The sequence below is a fragment of the Neofelis nebulosa genome, chromosome 6 (genome assembly GCF_028018385.1).
Source record: "Neofelis nebulosa isolate mNeoNeb1 chromosome 6, mNeoNeb1.pri, whole genome shotgun sequence".
NCBI classification, from domain to species: Eukaryota; Metazoa; Chordata; class Mammalia; order Carnivora; family Felidae; genus Neofelis; species Neofelis nebulosa.
The window spans coordinates 61,212,683-61,227,813 of record NC_080787.1 but is presented as its reverse complement, the minus strand read 5'-3'; the positions used below and the strand labels follow the sequence as shown (position 1 = coordinate 61,227,813).

The following is a 15,131-nucleotide window of genomic DNA, read 5'->3' as shown; positions in this document are numbered from 1 at the left end:
CCCATAAAACAAAACTTCAAATGATTCTTGCTAAAAAAATTTAAAGTTGCTTCTGGCATTCAGAGATCTGTTCTGTGCTATAGCCTGTCTCAGAAGAAGGTTTTCTGAACCCAATAGGTAATCCCTTTCCAAACCAGTTCTATTTCTGTGCTATGGTGAGCCTAGCGGTTTTGGATTTGTTGAGTGAAGCAATTTAGGAATTGCTTCCTGCAGATGGAGATGCATTTTATGGTGAATCATTGGAGCTTTAAAAATAACAAACTGCTGGAAAAGAGGCTTAAAATGATCCCCCAAATAGTGAAATCTTATCTAGCCCATCTGATAGAGCAATTGAGGGTAAAGAAACTAATTGAAACTATAGAAACAGCAGGAAAAGTTGACTGTTACTTTTTTTTTTTATCCATTTAATGTAAAAGAAAATTGCCACATCTAATAGAGTGTCAAAATAATGTTAACTAGGTATAAATGCCTTTTAAAACTGTCCTTTACCATCCGTAAGGTCACTGAACTGAGAAGCTTGCCTCCAGCCGAAACACCTTTTGATGAAGGCTGGCCATTGTACATGGTTTTCAAAGAAATAGCACAGTCCATTTTAACATCATGTCAACCGATTCCAAGAGATTTAGTCTTTTCCAGTGCAAAGAAGTTGAAAACTTAAACTTTTAATTGAAAAAGCCTGAAGCCACTTTCAACCTCTTGTATTTAAAACTCAAATTATCCCTTTCAGGATTAAAGAAAAAAAGAAGCCCACATATCAAAGGTAACAAAGCAGTGATTTATTATCAGTAGTTCTTTTTTCAGGAAAGCTGTTTTCAGTTCCCTGAGCTTTGTATCTCAGTTGTATCAACTTAACAGAAAATATTCTTCTGAGGTCACGCCTAAATATGTGTAAATTTGAACTCTAATGAAATGCGTTTTTAAGTAATACAGCAGTTAAAATAAAATAATTGCCTTTCCACTTCAGAATTAGTTTTAGGTGAGAATTCTTTATATTTAATTAGTACATTCAGCATAACAATAGACTAAGGGGAAAATATTATGACCCTAAACAGAGACCCCAGTTTGGGATAGTCCCTGTTTACTCCTGTTGCCCTGACACCCTTTCCAGTTTAACACTCATCAAAGATGTTTCATTTTATAAAATGCATCATCATCATCATCACGAACACTTGCATGAAAATGAGCTGGGATGCTGTCTGTCCAGTGAGCTCTCTATCTCATAGACTTGGCTTCTCAGCCGTCCCCACGAAGCTAACCAAGTTGTCCTCAGGAAGAATAGCTATGTCATGTATGGTAATTGTATTCATAAAGGAATATTCATTTAAGCTTAGAACTCTGCCATACCATGTTTCCACACACATGAGTATCTTTCCAAGTAGTGATAACAAAAGGTATAATAGATAAAGACTTCTAGTGCAATCTTTCTTATTTTATTTATATGGTAAGTGGCTGGTCCAAATTATTTGGTCAAAAACCAAATTATTTTTTACAAACATAACTTATTTTGATACTACCTAACATATTCACTAGGATACCCATGGATGTTTCAAATAATACATGTGTAAAAATTACCTCATTATATTCTCCTCCTTCTTTCCAGATTTGTATTCTTTAGTTCTAAGAATGGCAGTTGTCCAAACCAGAAATCAGTCATCAAGTTAAATACATATTTTTCCTCTAACCATCTAGTAGATAATTTCTCTCCATGCCCACTTCCATTGACTTTATCTACACTTCTGCTTGGATTTGTTTTAATAATCTCCTCCCAACTGGCTTCTCTGCATATGATTCAGAGTCCAATAAGGAGACAGAAACCACGCAGTAATTTAAGAATATTTAATATTTAACTAGTAACAGAGGATTAACTCCTAAATGATAGAGTACATTAGAAGTTTAGGTATAGCAAATGTAGCAAGTAAGTCCTACCTTTAGGGCTGGGGAAGAATAATCAAAGAAGGAACACATTTGGAAGATACACACCAGCTAGTATTTAGACCCCTTTGGAGAGCATGTGGTCATTGGATATAGAAAAGTCCACTGAGGTGCCACAGGCCAGGACTGGGAAAGAGGAATCTATCCAATGAGGGGCTGAAGAAACTTGCTGTGCAGCCACCTGCTGGGTTATTGCTGAAACTCACTGGGATGCCCTCCCCTGGGATGCTAGGAACTTCACTAAGAAACCACCCACAGGGCTGCTGCTAAACTTACTAGAATTTTGCTCACTGGGGACCTATGAAACTCTATTACAAGCCACCCACTAGAGAGCCAGCAGAACTTTCTGGAAAGCCACACTTGGGAGTACTGCTGACCTTGCTAAGAATCCACTCACTGGGACACCTGAGTTTTGCAGAAAAGTCAGCTGGAACATAGGCTTAGTGGGAATTCACCTGAGGAGGTGCTGCTGAAACTTGCTGGGGTGAGCACCACTGGGTTTCCTGCACATGCCTCCAACAGGTGTTAAAAAAAAAAAGGAGGAAAAGGCATCATCTACGCTAGGAAGAGAAACCCCTTTTCTCAGTGTCACTCCAGTACATTTTCCACACCATAGCCCTAGAATGATAAATCTAAAACACATTATGACTATTTCTTTGCCTAAAACTCCTTCAACGGGGTAAAAAGAAAGAAGGATGGAAAAATGAGTGCAAAATGAGTGGGAAGTCAAGGCTTGATGTTGCTGACTGCAACTTTATCTGTAGAGTGTGAAATAAAGTCATCTCATGTGAGTGTGGGACACAGGGCTTAGAGTTTAGGAAAGATCTAAACAATCAGTTTGTAGAAGGAAAGGAGTCAAAGCCAAAATTAATGCAAGCCTTCTGCCGAATGAATTGTGAATGTTATCTGGACTAACATAAATGTGTAAGATATGCTACAGGGAGGAAGCCACATGACTTGAAGGTCTACATTGGGTTTGGGACTGAGGAAATAATCTCTTGTATAATGGGTAAATGTTGAGTGGCAAATTTTATATTGTTCCCTATAATTGTATAGCAAACCTTATATCTGGACCTCAGAACTATATGCTAAATATACCATGTGGTTCAAGGGGTGGGCATTAAACATCTTTTTAGTCAATAGTCTCTGATCTGTATTATTCAGAACATTGACTCAGTATAAGGAGGTTTGGGACAGTTCCACATGTTCCCTCTTTGTGCTAAGTGGCAGACCCAAACTGTAGTGTGAGAGCAAACCTGACAAATCAACATATTTAGAGGCAAGTCCTCTAAATTTCTTGCTTTTCCCCCACCAAAATTAGAGTATAAAGACCTGATGAAGGGCACCTGGGTGGCTCAGTGGGTTAAGCATCTGACTCTTGGTTTCAGCTCAGATCATGATCTCACAGTTTTGTGAGTTCCAGCCCCACAATGGGCTGTGTGCTGACAGTGCAGAGCCTGCATTGGATTCTCTCTCTCTCTGTCTCCCTCTCTCTTCCCCTCCACCACTCGTGCTATCTCTCTCTTTCAAAAAAATAAATAAAATAAATAACCTTAAAAAAAAAAGATGAAAGGGAGGACCTGGAATAAGTGAGAAATTAAGATAAATTAAATTTCTTGGTGCAAATTGAGTATAGGAATATAGTAACATTCATAAAGAATGTTTTAGTGTTTATAAATGTGTATCTTTACTATTCCTTATGTGTGTGCAGAATAAATCCCTCCCCCAGCAATTTTGTAGATATTTCTTAATATCAGAAAAGAACAATCATCAACACTGTATGCGCTGTTTCCACCTCCCTGGCAACAGTTGAATTCACCATGGAAACAGTTGAGTAGAAATTGTATGTATGTGAACATTAGTGAGGTCAAGGGAATGGGTGAAACAGCACTTTGTTGGCTTAAATATTTTAAAAGAATTTTTGTTTCTTTTTAGGAGGAGTTAAAACTGCATTTTAAAAGCTTATACCAACTCTTCTAGTCTTAAATAGCCTCCAAATAGGCACATTATCATCACAGGAAATTATCTGAGAACTCCAGAGCTTCATAAGCACTGCATTTACTGATTCTGTTATATTAAATCCTACCCAAATTGCCCTTACAGTGCAGGGGAGTGGAGACTGGCTAATTTTGCAATGAACACGAAATAAGAAAATCTATTATAAAATTGTTGCTTGGTCACAAAGTCTAATCTTAAAACCCTGAGATTTGTTTTTAATTGGGGGAGGTAATTTTAAACGTTGAAATGCTACAATAATTCAACAATTATTAATGCATCCTTTTATTTTTATTTTATTTTTAATGTTTATTTATTTTTGAGAGAGACAGAGTGTGAGGAAGGGAGGGGCAGAGAGATAGGGAGACACAGATTCTGAAGCAGGCTCCAGGCTCTGAGCATCAGCACAGATCCTGATGCGGGGCTCAAACTCACCAACCGTGAGATCATGACTTGAGCTGAAGTCAAATGCTAATCCAACTTAGCCACCAGGGCATGCCCCGATGCATCCTTTTATTTTCTCACCCATTGACACCCTCTACCTCATGCTTTTTTCCCAACCCGCTTCTCTTTGTGCCAGATTTGTTTCTCTTGCTCTTATCCCACCATTAACTGATTCAGATTCAATTAATTGTGTGTTTCATCCATGCCCACCTCCTTTCTGTAACATGTAACGAGCAGCTCATCATTGCCAAGTACTGTGCAAGGCACATTCTCATGCATATCCCATTTAAATTATTTAGATTATGGCCACTTTTGCCATGTTAGCTCCCTGTCTGGGGTTTAATATTTTCTGAGGTTCCTCCCTTGGAAGCAAAGCTTTAACTCCATTTCAGAAGGACTAGTGGTTCCCACGGTAAAAGAAATGGAAAAGATATCTCTTCCTGGGAAGGAAATTTCTGATCATCCTTCTCCACCAATGAAGAACATTTTACAAAGTGAACCATGGCGTTAAGAGAGAGAAGGAAGGGTAGGGGAAGAGAGATTATAACATAAATTCAATCTCCCTTCACAAAATATCCACAGGATTGAATTGGACAGATCCTAGAACATGAGGAGACAAAAATATTTTATATTGTTGTGAATTACCCTTATTTTGTGTATTATCTCTTTACATGTGATTCTATAACTTTTATTATTGCTCATATCCTTTTTCAACTTCTTTGTTTGGCGTGCCTTACCTCCAGAAATAACATCGTTGTAGGCACCTCTGTCCTAGAGGCAAACTATCTATGGATGTTGCAACACAGATTCTCCACACAGAGCTGACAACTCATTTGAAAGAAGTTCAAAAGTGTTAACAAGACTGGGGGTTGGGCCAGGGGGTTCATGGGTATTGCTTTATAATCAGCAGACTCATTGTGGTGCCAGAAATTCATGAAAAAGCAAGGAAAGTTCCATTTGAACCACAGCTACTTGGGATCTCATTTGCATTCTTAAGCCGGTGCTGTGGTGCTATAAATAGAAGAGCCTATACATAGAGATGGGTTATTTCTGCCAATAGTGATTTTATTTTTTAGAAGCATCTAGAGACATTATTCATAAGGACTCATTTCTGTTCACTTTCCTGCAGAGAATTTCCCTCTCTTGACACTGTGGGTGGTCAACTTTGAAATCTGCTAATGATCCATTAGATACAAAGAATGCAGGAAGAGATATTTATTTTTTTAAGTTAATACATGCAGGAGTCCTTTTGTAGAAAATTTTCAGGCATCTAGCTGTTATGTAAATAGGGGCATCCTTTTCAAGCCAGCATCTTTTGATTTTTTTAATCAGCTAAATTTTCTAAAGATAATTTTTAATACCCGTAGAAACTTAACGACAGTCATTTGATATGCTAACCATATTGTGACTTGTAATTGAGTATGCTATAATAGTTACAGTGCCAAAATATACAGATGTTTGCATACACTTAGATAGGTAGTATTTTTTTAACTAAGCTTTAAAATGACTGAGTGAATGTTTTCCTACTTCGTGTTGTTGTTAAGTGTAATATACATGCATATATATGCATATAATATACATACATAATATACATACATAAAGTAGACCCTGTATGGCACTAGTAAAATAAAAACCCTCCAATCGTTGTACTTTAGTGGATAAATATTGTATTTTCAGATATATGTTAGTCAAAAGCTAAAATGTAGCCCCAAAAGAGAAAATTACAATGTCCTGGCATCCTGCTAAAGACCCAGTAGTAACTAATGCCCATCAAGCTTTTACTTTGGTGAGAAAATTTGTCTCAAGGGAGCTGACTTTTGCAGGAAGTAAGCTATGCAGGATCACATGATGACATTTTTAAAACACAGAATCACGGGCATCACTCTACATCTCCTAAATCAAAATCTCAGAGGCAAGAGCAGCACAGGAATCTGCATTTTAAAAGCCATGGGGAGATTCACTGGTAACATTCTGTGGTGCCAGTCCACAGAGCAGCTTTTAGAAGCTATTGACATTTGAATCCACATATTACAGACCTAAGGCCTTAAAATCCTTGCTCACTGCCTAAATTCCCTTTTCACATACCTGTGCTGTGTTTTACAAAGATTAGTTCGTGCACTTATGCTATCTTCCCAAACAAGAGCAGAGCAAGTCTTATTTATTCCATGGTACCTGGCTCTTTCCATGACATAGGTGCCCAGCAAATATTGGTTGACAGGAATTGGGATTACATTTGGTGTTATGGTTTACAGGTAAGAACTTCACTCAGAGGAAGACTTGCAAAAACAGTTTTCTATGTAGTTCACAGGTCTGTGAAGGGTAAGATTTTTAGAACTTTTTCAAATTAAAAAAGTGTATTACATGTAAATATATTCTCCCATATCTAATTATACAGGGTCCAATAAGTTCACAGGAAGTTACAACATTTAAAGTAAACGGGGTCAAGGAGGGTGACATTGTTTTAATCACTGGTTCCAAACATGGAAGGTTACCTGAGGTCCTTCAGGCTTAGGACACTTACTTTCTTGGTCAGCATTGCCAATTGCTTCAGGGTGTGGCGAGGTATCCTTTGAGTTAAGTTAACAGCAAACACATTTGACTTGCTAGTTTTTGAAGAAGTTGGGATTTAGTAATGGGATCTTTGGCAAGATCTGACTAGGAGAAGCCTTTGGGTCCAGGTGTAATGCAGCTGGTAGCAAAAATAGATTTTATTAAAACTATTGGTGAAATATCTGGCACTCCAGGAACTATTTTGGAACTTGAAGGTGCAATTTGAAGTGAAATGTATGGAGGCATCATCATCTCAGTTGGTTAAAGCTAACTCTTTCTAATGAATACCAAGATGGACAAGAGGGCTCTGGACACTTGCTCATGGTTAGCGAGATAAGGTGGTCTTCCCCTTCCGCAGAGCGTTTTCTATAGAATTTCCATTTCTCTCTCTGCTCTGTCTGCCTGCTGATGTACAGATGCACACAGTTAGTCATCTCCACATGAATTTATAACAACCAACTTCTTCCAACACCTGATGAAAGCAAAAAGGAAATGAGGCTTGATTGATCAATAGGACATGATTAAAATTAGTGCTTTCCTCGGTTTTTAACAGAAAAGTGTCTTTCCCGCATTTCAAATCTGGTTAGGTCTATATGATTAAAGCACTTATATCAATCAATATTTAGATTCGTTTGACTTCATATATGTGGCCTTCTCCTTTACTATAAAAAGACTAATTTGTTTTTTCCAGAATGCAGCTTTCAAGAGTTTTGCACTCCAAGACTTTATCCCAGAATACAGATGCTTTATACTAAGCTTTCAATTCCAGGTTAGGTGAGTGGAGGTGAAATTACATGAGATTTATCCATGGCCGCAAAAACGTTAAGTTCCTAACTAACACTTTAAGTCACACCAGAAGGTGTGACTTTCCCCAGTGCTTTCACTGTACCTTCCAGGTTGTTTGGCTATGCTTTTACCAATATTCTCGGGTGAGAAGGAGGACCATTGGCTCAAGCGTCCTCAAAATTTTATTTTGTAATACAGCCCCAAAATAGAAGAGTTTTTTAGGGTGCTTTATAACCATCTTAGCGGCATTGATCCTTAATTTTGGACCATTTCTGAAAACCTGAGATTCTGTATTTGTCCACTCTATGTAAAATATTATGCAAGTTGCCATGAAAGTTATTGTGAAAAATAAGCACACTAACCCAATCAAAGGAGGGATGCAGAGACTTGGAGCACAGTGAAGGGAGGCTTTAATCAACGCTCTTGCCAGAGCAGGTGTCTGATGGACAGGCATACTTGAGGCAGTTACAGCAGGCAATTTATCTCCAAGCATGCAAGTCCCTCCTCTGATTCCTCATTGGCTGAGTCCTACAGAGATTACAGCCTTACCCTGAAGTTGCCTAAGCCCATGTAAGGCAAAAAGTAGTCTGATTGGAACAAATGTACATTACCTGAATTGCCACAGAGACTTCAGTTTTTTGGCCCATGCTCATTACAAAGCCCATGAAATGGAGAGGAGGAAGAAGAACCAGGAAGTGAAGTGTCTCAGGTTTTGGGACTCCACTGTGGGGGGAAGGAGGTCGCACATATTTCCAATAGGTTCTAAACCTATTGTTAACTAGACAGCACAGCTTGTATTTGGTATTTCTGAAAATGAGTCATCTCACTTATTTCTCATGGTTATAAAATGAGTAAAGTATTCATCACCCGTGTTTGGCCCCTTAAGAGTCAAGAGAGCCTCTGAGGGTCTCAAGACCTCACCCGCCAAAGCTAGATTTACCTGTTATCTGATACATAAGTTCTTTCCATAGTGTTTTATCCCATTTCCCCAGTCCCTTACATTGGCACTACCAGGCATGAGCTCTCTATTCTCAGCCAGGCTCTCCCTTCTGAATGCGCAGGTGCCACAAGCAGCTACATGGCAACCTCAGCAGTAAAAGCCAGTCAGCTGTTTTGGCCCTGTGTTCACCCTGCACTCAATTGGTAGCATTGACACCAAGAGTGGGAGTCTGCCTTCCGCGTCAGTATAGACTAGGAATAGGGGAGGAGTGAATCTGCATAGGCAAGCTGGGGCTACCTTTACTGTTGATGTTTTTGTAATGTTTATTTATCTTTGAGAAACAGACACAGAGCACGAGCAGGGAAGAGGCAGAGAGACAGGTAGACACAGAATCTGAAGCAGGCTCCAGGGTCTGAGCTGTCAGCACCAAGCCTGCATCTCAAACCCACGAACCTTGATATCATGACCTAAGCCGAAGTCTGAGGCTCAACTGACTGAGCCACCCAGGCACCCCGAGCTACCTTTACTTTAAAAGGGGGAAAAAGGGGCACCTGGATGGCTCAGTTGGTTAAGCATCCAACTCTTGATTTTGGCTCAGGTCATGATCTCTAAGAGCACAAAGCCTTCTTGGGATCCTCTCTTTCCCTCTCTCTCTGGCCCTTTCCCAACCTCTCTCAAAAACAAAGGTTGGCAGGTGGAGGAAATAGATGCAGGGAAGGCAGAAGCACCAGATTCCTGGTCACCATCCCCTCTGGAGAAGGCATGCAGGTGGATGAGCACAGTTTTCAGCTCTGGTTTCACAGGCACCCGCAGCCTGGGGCCCTGGGAGTTGTTTAGTCATTATGCTCCCCACTGTGCCTTTCTTTGTGAGCTACCTCAAGGGTGGCTGTTGGAGGACTTCTCCTCAGTGGAGGAAGCTTATCACCAGCTTGAAATTCTCCTCAGGTTGCATCTAAGACGTTTTCTTCTAATAGACATTTGAAGCACTTTACTAAGGCAGCGCCACACATATTTAATGAAGTCCTAAAAAGGCACCTAGTGCGCAGTAAAAGGTGAGGTAAATCAAAAATAAAAATAGATGGCTTAAAATAGAATTCATGGCCTCAGGCAAACTATAAAGCTGCTAATCTGCTTTCAATGCAAAGTGCACAGCTACAAATACTTAACAGTTGAAAAACAGTGAGAAAGGGAGAAGACAAGGTGCAGCTTTTATTTTATGTGTGTGTGTGCGCGTGCGCGCACGCATGCGTGCGAATGCACGCGCGAATCCACCTGTGTGTAAAGGATCATTGTTTTCTGATTGGTTTTATAATTCCTTTTCCCTTTTCAGTGACAGTGAAAACTGGTTTTGTGAGTGTCCAAGGCTGTACTCAGGCAGGATGTGCCAGTTTGCAACCTGTGAAAACAGTCCATGTGGAAACGGTGCCACCTGTGTTCCTAAATCCAGGACAGATTCCCTTTGCCTCTGCCCTTATGGGAGGTCTGGGCTCCTCTGCACGGAAGGTAAGAGTATTTGATTATTAAGCATTGAGCACCGCAAAAGGAGATGAGGAACATAGAAGTCACTCACAGAAATCAAGGACAGCACCGACTGATCAAATATGTCTAATCGTTTCCTTGGTTCTTTCCAAGTCAATCGAGACAAGACCTGTTAATGAGACTAATCCCTGAGCATGTATTTCTCACAGCCATCGTGTAATTACAAAGGAGGTAATGAGTTTACCCTGAGGTTAGTCTATGGAAAATCTCTGTAGTATAAAATCTCAAAGTCATTCTAATGCTCAGAGTAACAAGGAAAATCAGATGCAATACATGAAATCAAAATATTTGATGTCATTTTGGAAAACTGAGGCAACAATATTAACAGATCTCTGTATTGTAGACCAGTCATTTTTTGTTTAAAGACAATAAACCCCGTGATACAGTTATTATATAGCAAGAAACAAAATCACAAATAATATCCATGTGGCTCTCCTTCAGAAAATCCTAAATTACAAAAAGGTACAAGATGCTATAATATAAGATTGTTTTAGGAAGCAGCTTGCCAAAGAATGTAATGTTAGCTTTGATATACAGAAATAAATATCAATTTAAATCTTAATAGAAATAATTAAAAGTATTTGGCATTAATATTTTATCAAGTCAGGATAGGAATTGTTTCATCTTTATTTTCCCCACAAAAATTTTTAAAAACAAAGTTTACCCCTTTGGTGCTAGTGGTATTTGTTACCAAATTCTGGAGTAAGTCTACCAAAATGAGCGCAGGTCCCTATGCCCCAGGTATACAACAAAACAAACAGATCTTACCTGCTCCGACTCATCAAAAAGTTGGAGCACCACACGCTGATATAACAGGTGTGAAAATTGAAATGAGTGAAAAAAGAATTCATAACTAAAAAGTATTGAAAGGAGGGAATTGAGACAATGGATTTTTGTGTAGCTGGGAGAAGGGGAGTTAAGAAGTACTGAGTTTCATTCTCTATGTGGAAGGTTATATTAGAAGTTAGCCAAGTCATTTTGTAATAAGAAAAGGTATCATAGACTAGATGGAATTGAAATTTTGTCCTTTCCAATAAAAACCTCATGCTTCTTAGATAGAACCATTCTATCAAGCTATTGAAAAATACAGTTGGTCACAAAAAATTTGATTACTAAGGGATGAATCATCAGTTTTGCTTCCTAGTTGAAAATCAGACTTACCACATGAAATAAGAAGTGAAGATTTATAAGAATGTCTTCACATATTTACAAAAAAAATTGTTTTCTCCTATCTTTTGGTCTTATTAGGGCTCAGAGATGCAGCAACTTATAAATTATTGAGACAAGAAATATTAGACAAAATTTGTTAGACTCTCTGTTTCATTGTAGATAAGAAGGAATTCCAACATGCACCCATCCAGAGGAATTGTTCAAAACAATTAGCCTATCCATTAATATATTCCACAAATGTGCCAGAGTAATTTGAGATTCCTACCCTCATGGAGCTTTTCTTCTAATTGAGAAGATTAAAAGAAAATAAAAATAGCTCAAGACACAATATAAAGTGTATGAAAAGAATTATGAAGGAAATAAACAAGGAGCATAGAGAGTAAGCAGGGTGGGGGGAGCGAGGGTACTGTTCCAGACAGGTGCTCATGATAAGAGCGACTCCAAAAAGGGAGAGACTGTGCTAAAGCCTATAGAATGCAGAGTATGACCTATGAAAACCAGGAAAACTATTAGAGCAAAAGTTTCAGAAAAATGGAAGACCCTTAAGAGAGATAGAACCTACCTTTTTTGAAGAATGAAAAGGTGCTAGTCTAGCAGAGCATATGGAGCAAGAGAGAAAAGCATATCTGACGTGAGCAGAGCCTACATCATGTAGGGTCTCAGGCACATGGGAAGGTTTATTGGCTTTTAATTCTCAGTGCCTTAAGAAGCCACTGGAAGATTTTATTTTATTTTATTTTATTTTTAATTTTTATTTATTTCTGAGAGACAGAGACAGAGCATGAGCGGGGGAGGGGCAGAAAGAGAGGAAGACAGAATTTAAAGCAGGCTCCAGGGTCTGAGCTGTCAGCACAGAGCATGATGCAGGGCTCGAACTCACAAACTGTGAGGTCATGAGCTGAGCTGAAGTCGGACATTTAAGCAACTGAGCCACTCAGGTGCCCCGCCACTGGAAGATTTTAAAGAGGCAAGTGGTGTATATGTATTTGTTAAAACACTTCCGACTGCAGTATATTGATTTTAAAAGGCTTTTGTCAGTGACCCTGATGAGAGATAATTTCGCCTATGACCAGGATGATGGTGGTGGAGATGGAAATAAGTGGATGAATTTGAGATCTATTCTGGAGACAGAACTGATAGAACTTGCAGGGAAGTGTTTGAGAAGTGCTGAATCAAGAACATCTAGATTTCTCTATTTGTTTGGACTATGGGTAGAGTATAGTGCCATGAGGAGGACTGAGGGCATAACAGGGGTTTTATAGGGCATTATTGGGAGGTAAACAAGAGTTTTATTGGGTACAGATGAAGGAAGAGATACCGGTTAGATATCGAAATGGAGAAGACATGTAGGCAACCAGATAAATGATCCTCAGGCTCAGGGGAAAGAAAGGTCATGACTAAAGATACAATTTGGAGAGTCATCAAAATAGAGGCAGTGGTCAACACCATAGAACCAGAAATTGTCTGAGGAAAAGGTATAGACAAAGAGAAGAAGAGGGCTGAGGACCAACCCCCTCCAAGATTCCAATATTTAGGGATCTAGTAAAGGAGAGAAAGCCATGTACAATACCAGTACCATCCCCCAGACAAGCATCCCCCCCATCATCTTTCAGCCCATAAATATCACTCCTCTTGTGATGTTGCATTGTCTTAGCCTAAGTTCCCCCATCAAAGCAGAACCTGGATAAAGAATTACATTCAAGTAGTTTATTTTGGAAATGATCTCAAGAAACAGGAGTGTAATAAAGACTTGGAATAAAACAGGAAAGGGGAGACAGTCAGTACAGAGGTGTCTTAATGGAATTGAGTCAGGGACAGCTATTATTGATTCTCCTGGGACCTTATGAGGAACTATCTAAAATGAGTCTCAAAATTGTCCACTTTTATGAGGAAATATACAGAATGAGTCTGAGAATTGCCTGCCCCAAGGGACAAAAGAGAGAAGCATTTAACCATTGACTCGTGGTTTCTTTTGATTGGGGATTGCTCTACAGGACCTTAATTTTCCCACTCTTCTCCATTGCCATAGAAAACTGTCAAGTGTGCAAGCTCTTGCAGGCATCTCAGGCAGGCCAAAGCACCAGAGAAGCTGGGGATCAAGGAAGGAGTGCTTAACATATCAACATTCCCTAAACAATCACGAAAATGCCCACTCAAAGTGTCAGCTCCCTCCAGGAATCGTCTTTGCATCCAGCAAACATCAAGGCTTTCTTTACTCCCCCAACTAGCATGAGGTAGTGCCCCATATCATTTCTTGGACCATTCACTGGTCAGTCTCACATCCAGGAAATTCTCTAGAACATGCTGAATCTGTATGTATTCAATAGAGAAAAGCATAGAACTGATAAGCATAGTTGTTGCCCAGTTGCAAGTACACGTGAGAAAAGGCACAGAATAATATCCAAAACTCCCTTTTTATCTTTGCCTTTTTGTTAATACCAGAGGATAAAAAATCAGCTAGTTTTATCAGCAGTTGTCTTTGCTACATAGCACTTTTCTTTTAGATTATAGCCATATCTACCATACTAATATATTCTTTGGGGGATAATAGAAAATATAATTATGACGTTTCCTACCTTGTTGATGTTTCCACTGGGGAATTCATTCCGAGGCAATCATGGCAGTGGTGATGGGAGCCAAAATAAACAAACACTGCAAATGGAAAATTCGCAGCTGCCTTCCTTTGTAAAGTGCTTTACTCTCCACATTTGTGCTTCTCATTCACACTTCCTGTTGCCTCTTTCTATGCAGGAATAATCTCTTCTTGTTTTCTTAACCACATCATTTTAAAAGCAGGGGGGCAGGGGGACACTTTATCTTATGTCTTGCCCTCTCTGTCTTTTCTAAAAGTATGGCTTAATTTACCTTATCCTCCCCACCTACAGCTCTCAATGGAATATGGCTTTTGAAGAAAGCAGTGTAACATGCAGATTAAGAGCCTAGGCCCTGGAATCCGTGTGACTAGGTTAAAATCCCCATTCTACTACTGACTAGACTATGGTGTGATCTTGGGCAAGTCACCTGATCTCTCTGTACTTCACCTTCAAGGGGTCTAATAATAGAACCTAAATTACAGAGTTCATGAGAATTAAAGGAGGTAATTCATGTAAATTGCTTAACACATCACTGGACATATAGAAAATACTTTTTATAAGAGAGTTCAAACCAGGCTTCTGATACAGAGAAATGCCGTATCTTGTCATTATGGGAAAGAAGGCTGGATCTCCATCCTCCCTAGAAAGAAAACTCTATAGAATGTCAAAAGAAATCAAAATTAATTTCCTTTCAAGAATTTTTCTAAGTTGGTGACACTCTTCATGGTGATTAGAGACAAGCCAGGGGTATTACAAAGTCAGGTAAGAAAGCAGCGCTCCAGGGATACAGATAATCACCAGGCTATTTAAGGACATGATACCTCTATAAAGCAGCTTAATGTCAGGCTGGCATTTTGTAATGGCATATTTCAAGTACATGTAATTTTGTCATGTAAGCTCGTAACTCTTTTGATAGCATCCACTCTGATATGATCCAGCTTTTACTCTCCGACTCAACAGCTGTTTGATTACCCTGCTGTTCAACCCATCTCAATATCCCTCATTTCTCTCCATGTTTAAATTCTATATTTTCCAGCTCCTGGTTGCAAAGAAATGTTAAAAGATCAAGCCCAACCCCATAGGGGAACAAGGAGACAGGGGTGATTGTGGCCACACAAGAAAGCACTCAGGAAAGTAATTCCTCTTGCTTAGGGTTGAAGGCAACCTTTGAGCGTCCTACA

At 39.3% G+C, this 15,131-nt stretch overlaps 1 protein-coding gene across 1 annotated transcript in view; it reads left to right on the top strand.

Moving 5' to 3' along the window:
* Positions 1–15,131, top strand: part of LOC131515417 (protein eyes shut homolog) — a 779,912-nt gene that overhangs the window by 634,640 nt on the left and 130,141 nt on the right. The window contains exon 14 of the mRNA XM_058736156.1: positions 9,978–10,150. Coding sequence (XP_058592139.1) covers positions 9,978–10,150 — 173 coding nt within the window. The remainder of the gene's footprint in view (positions 1–9,977; positions 10,151–15,131) is intronic.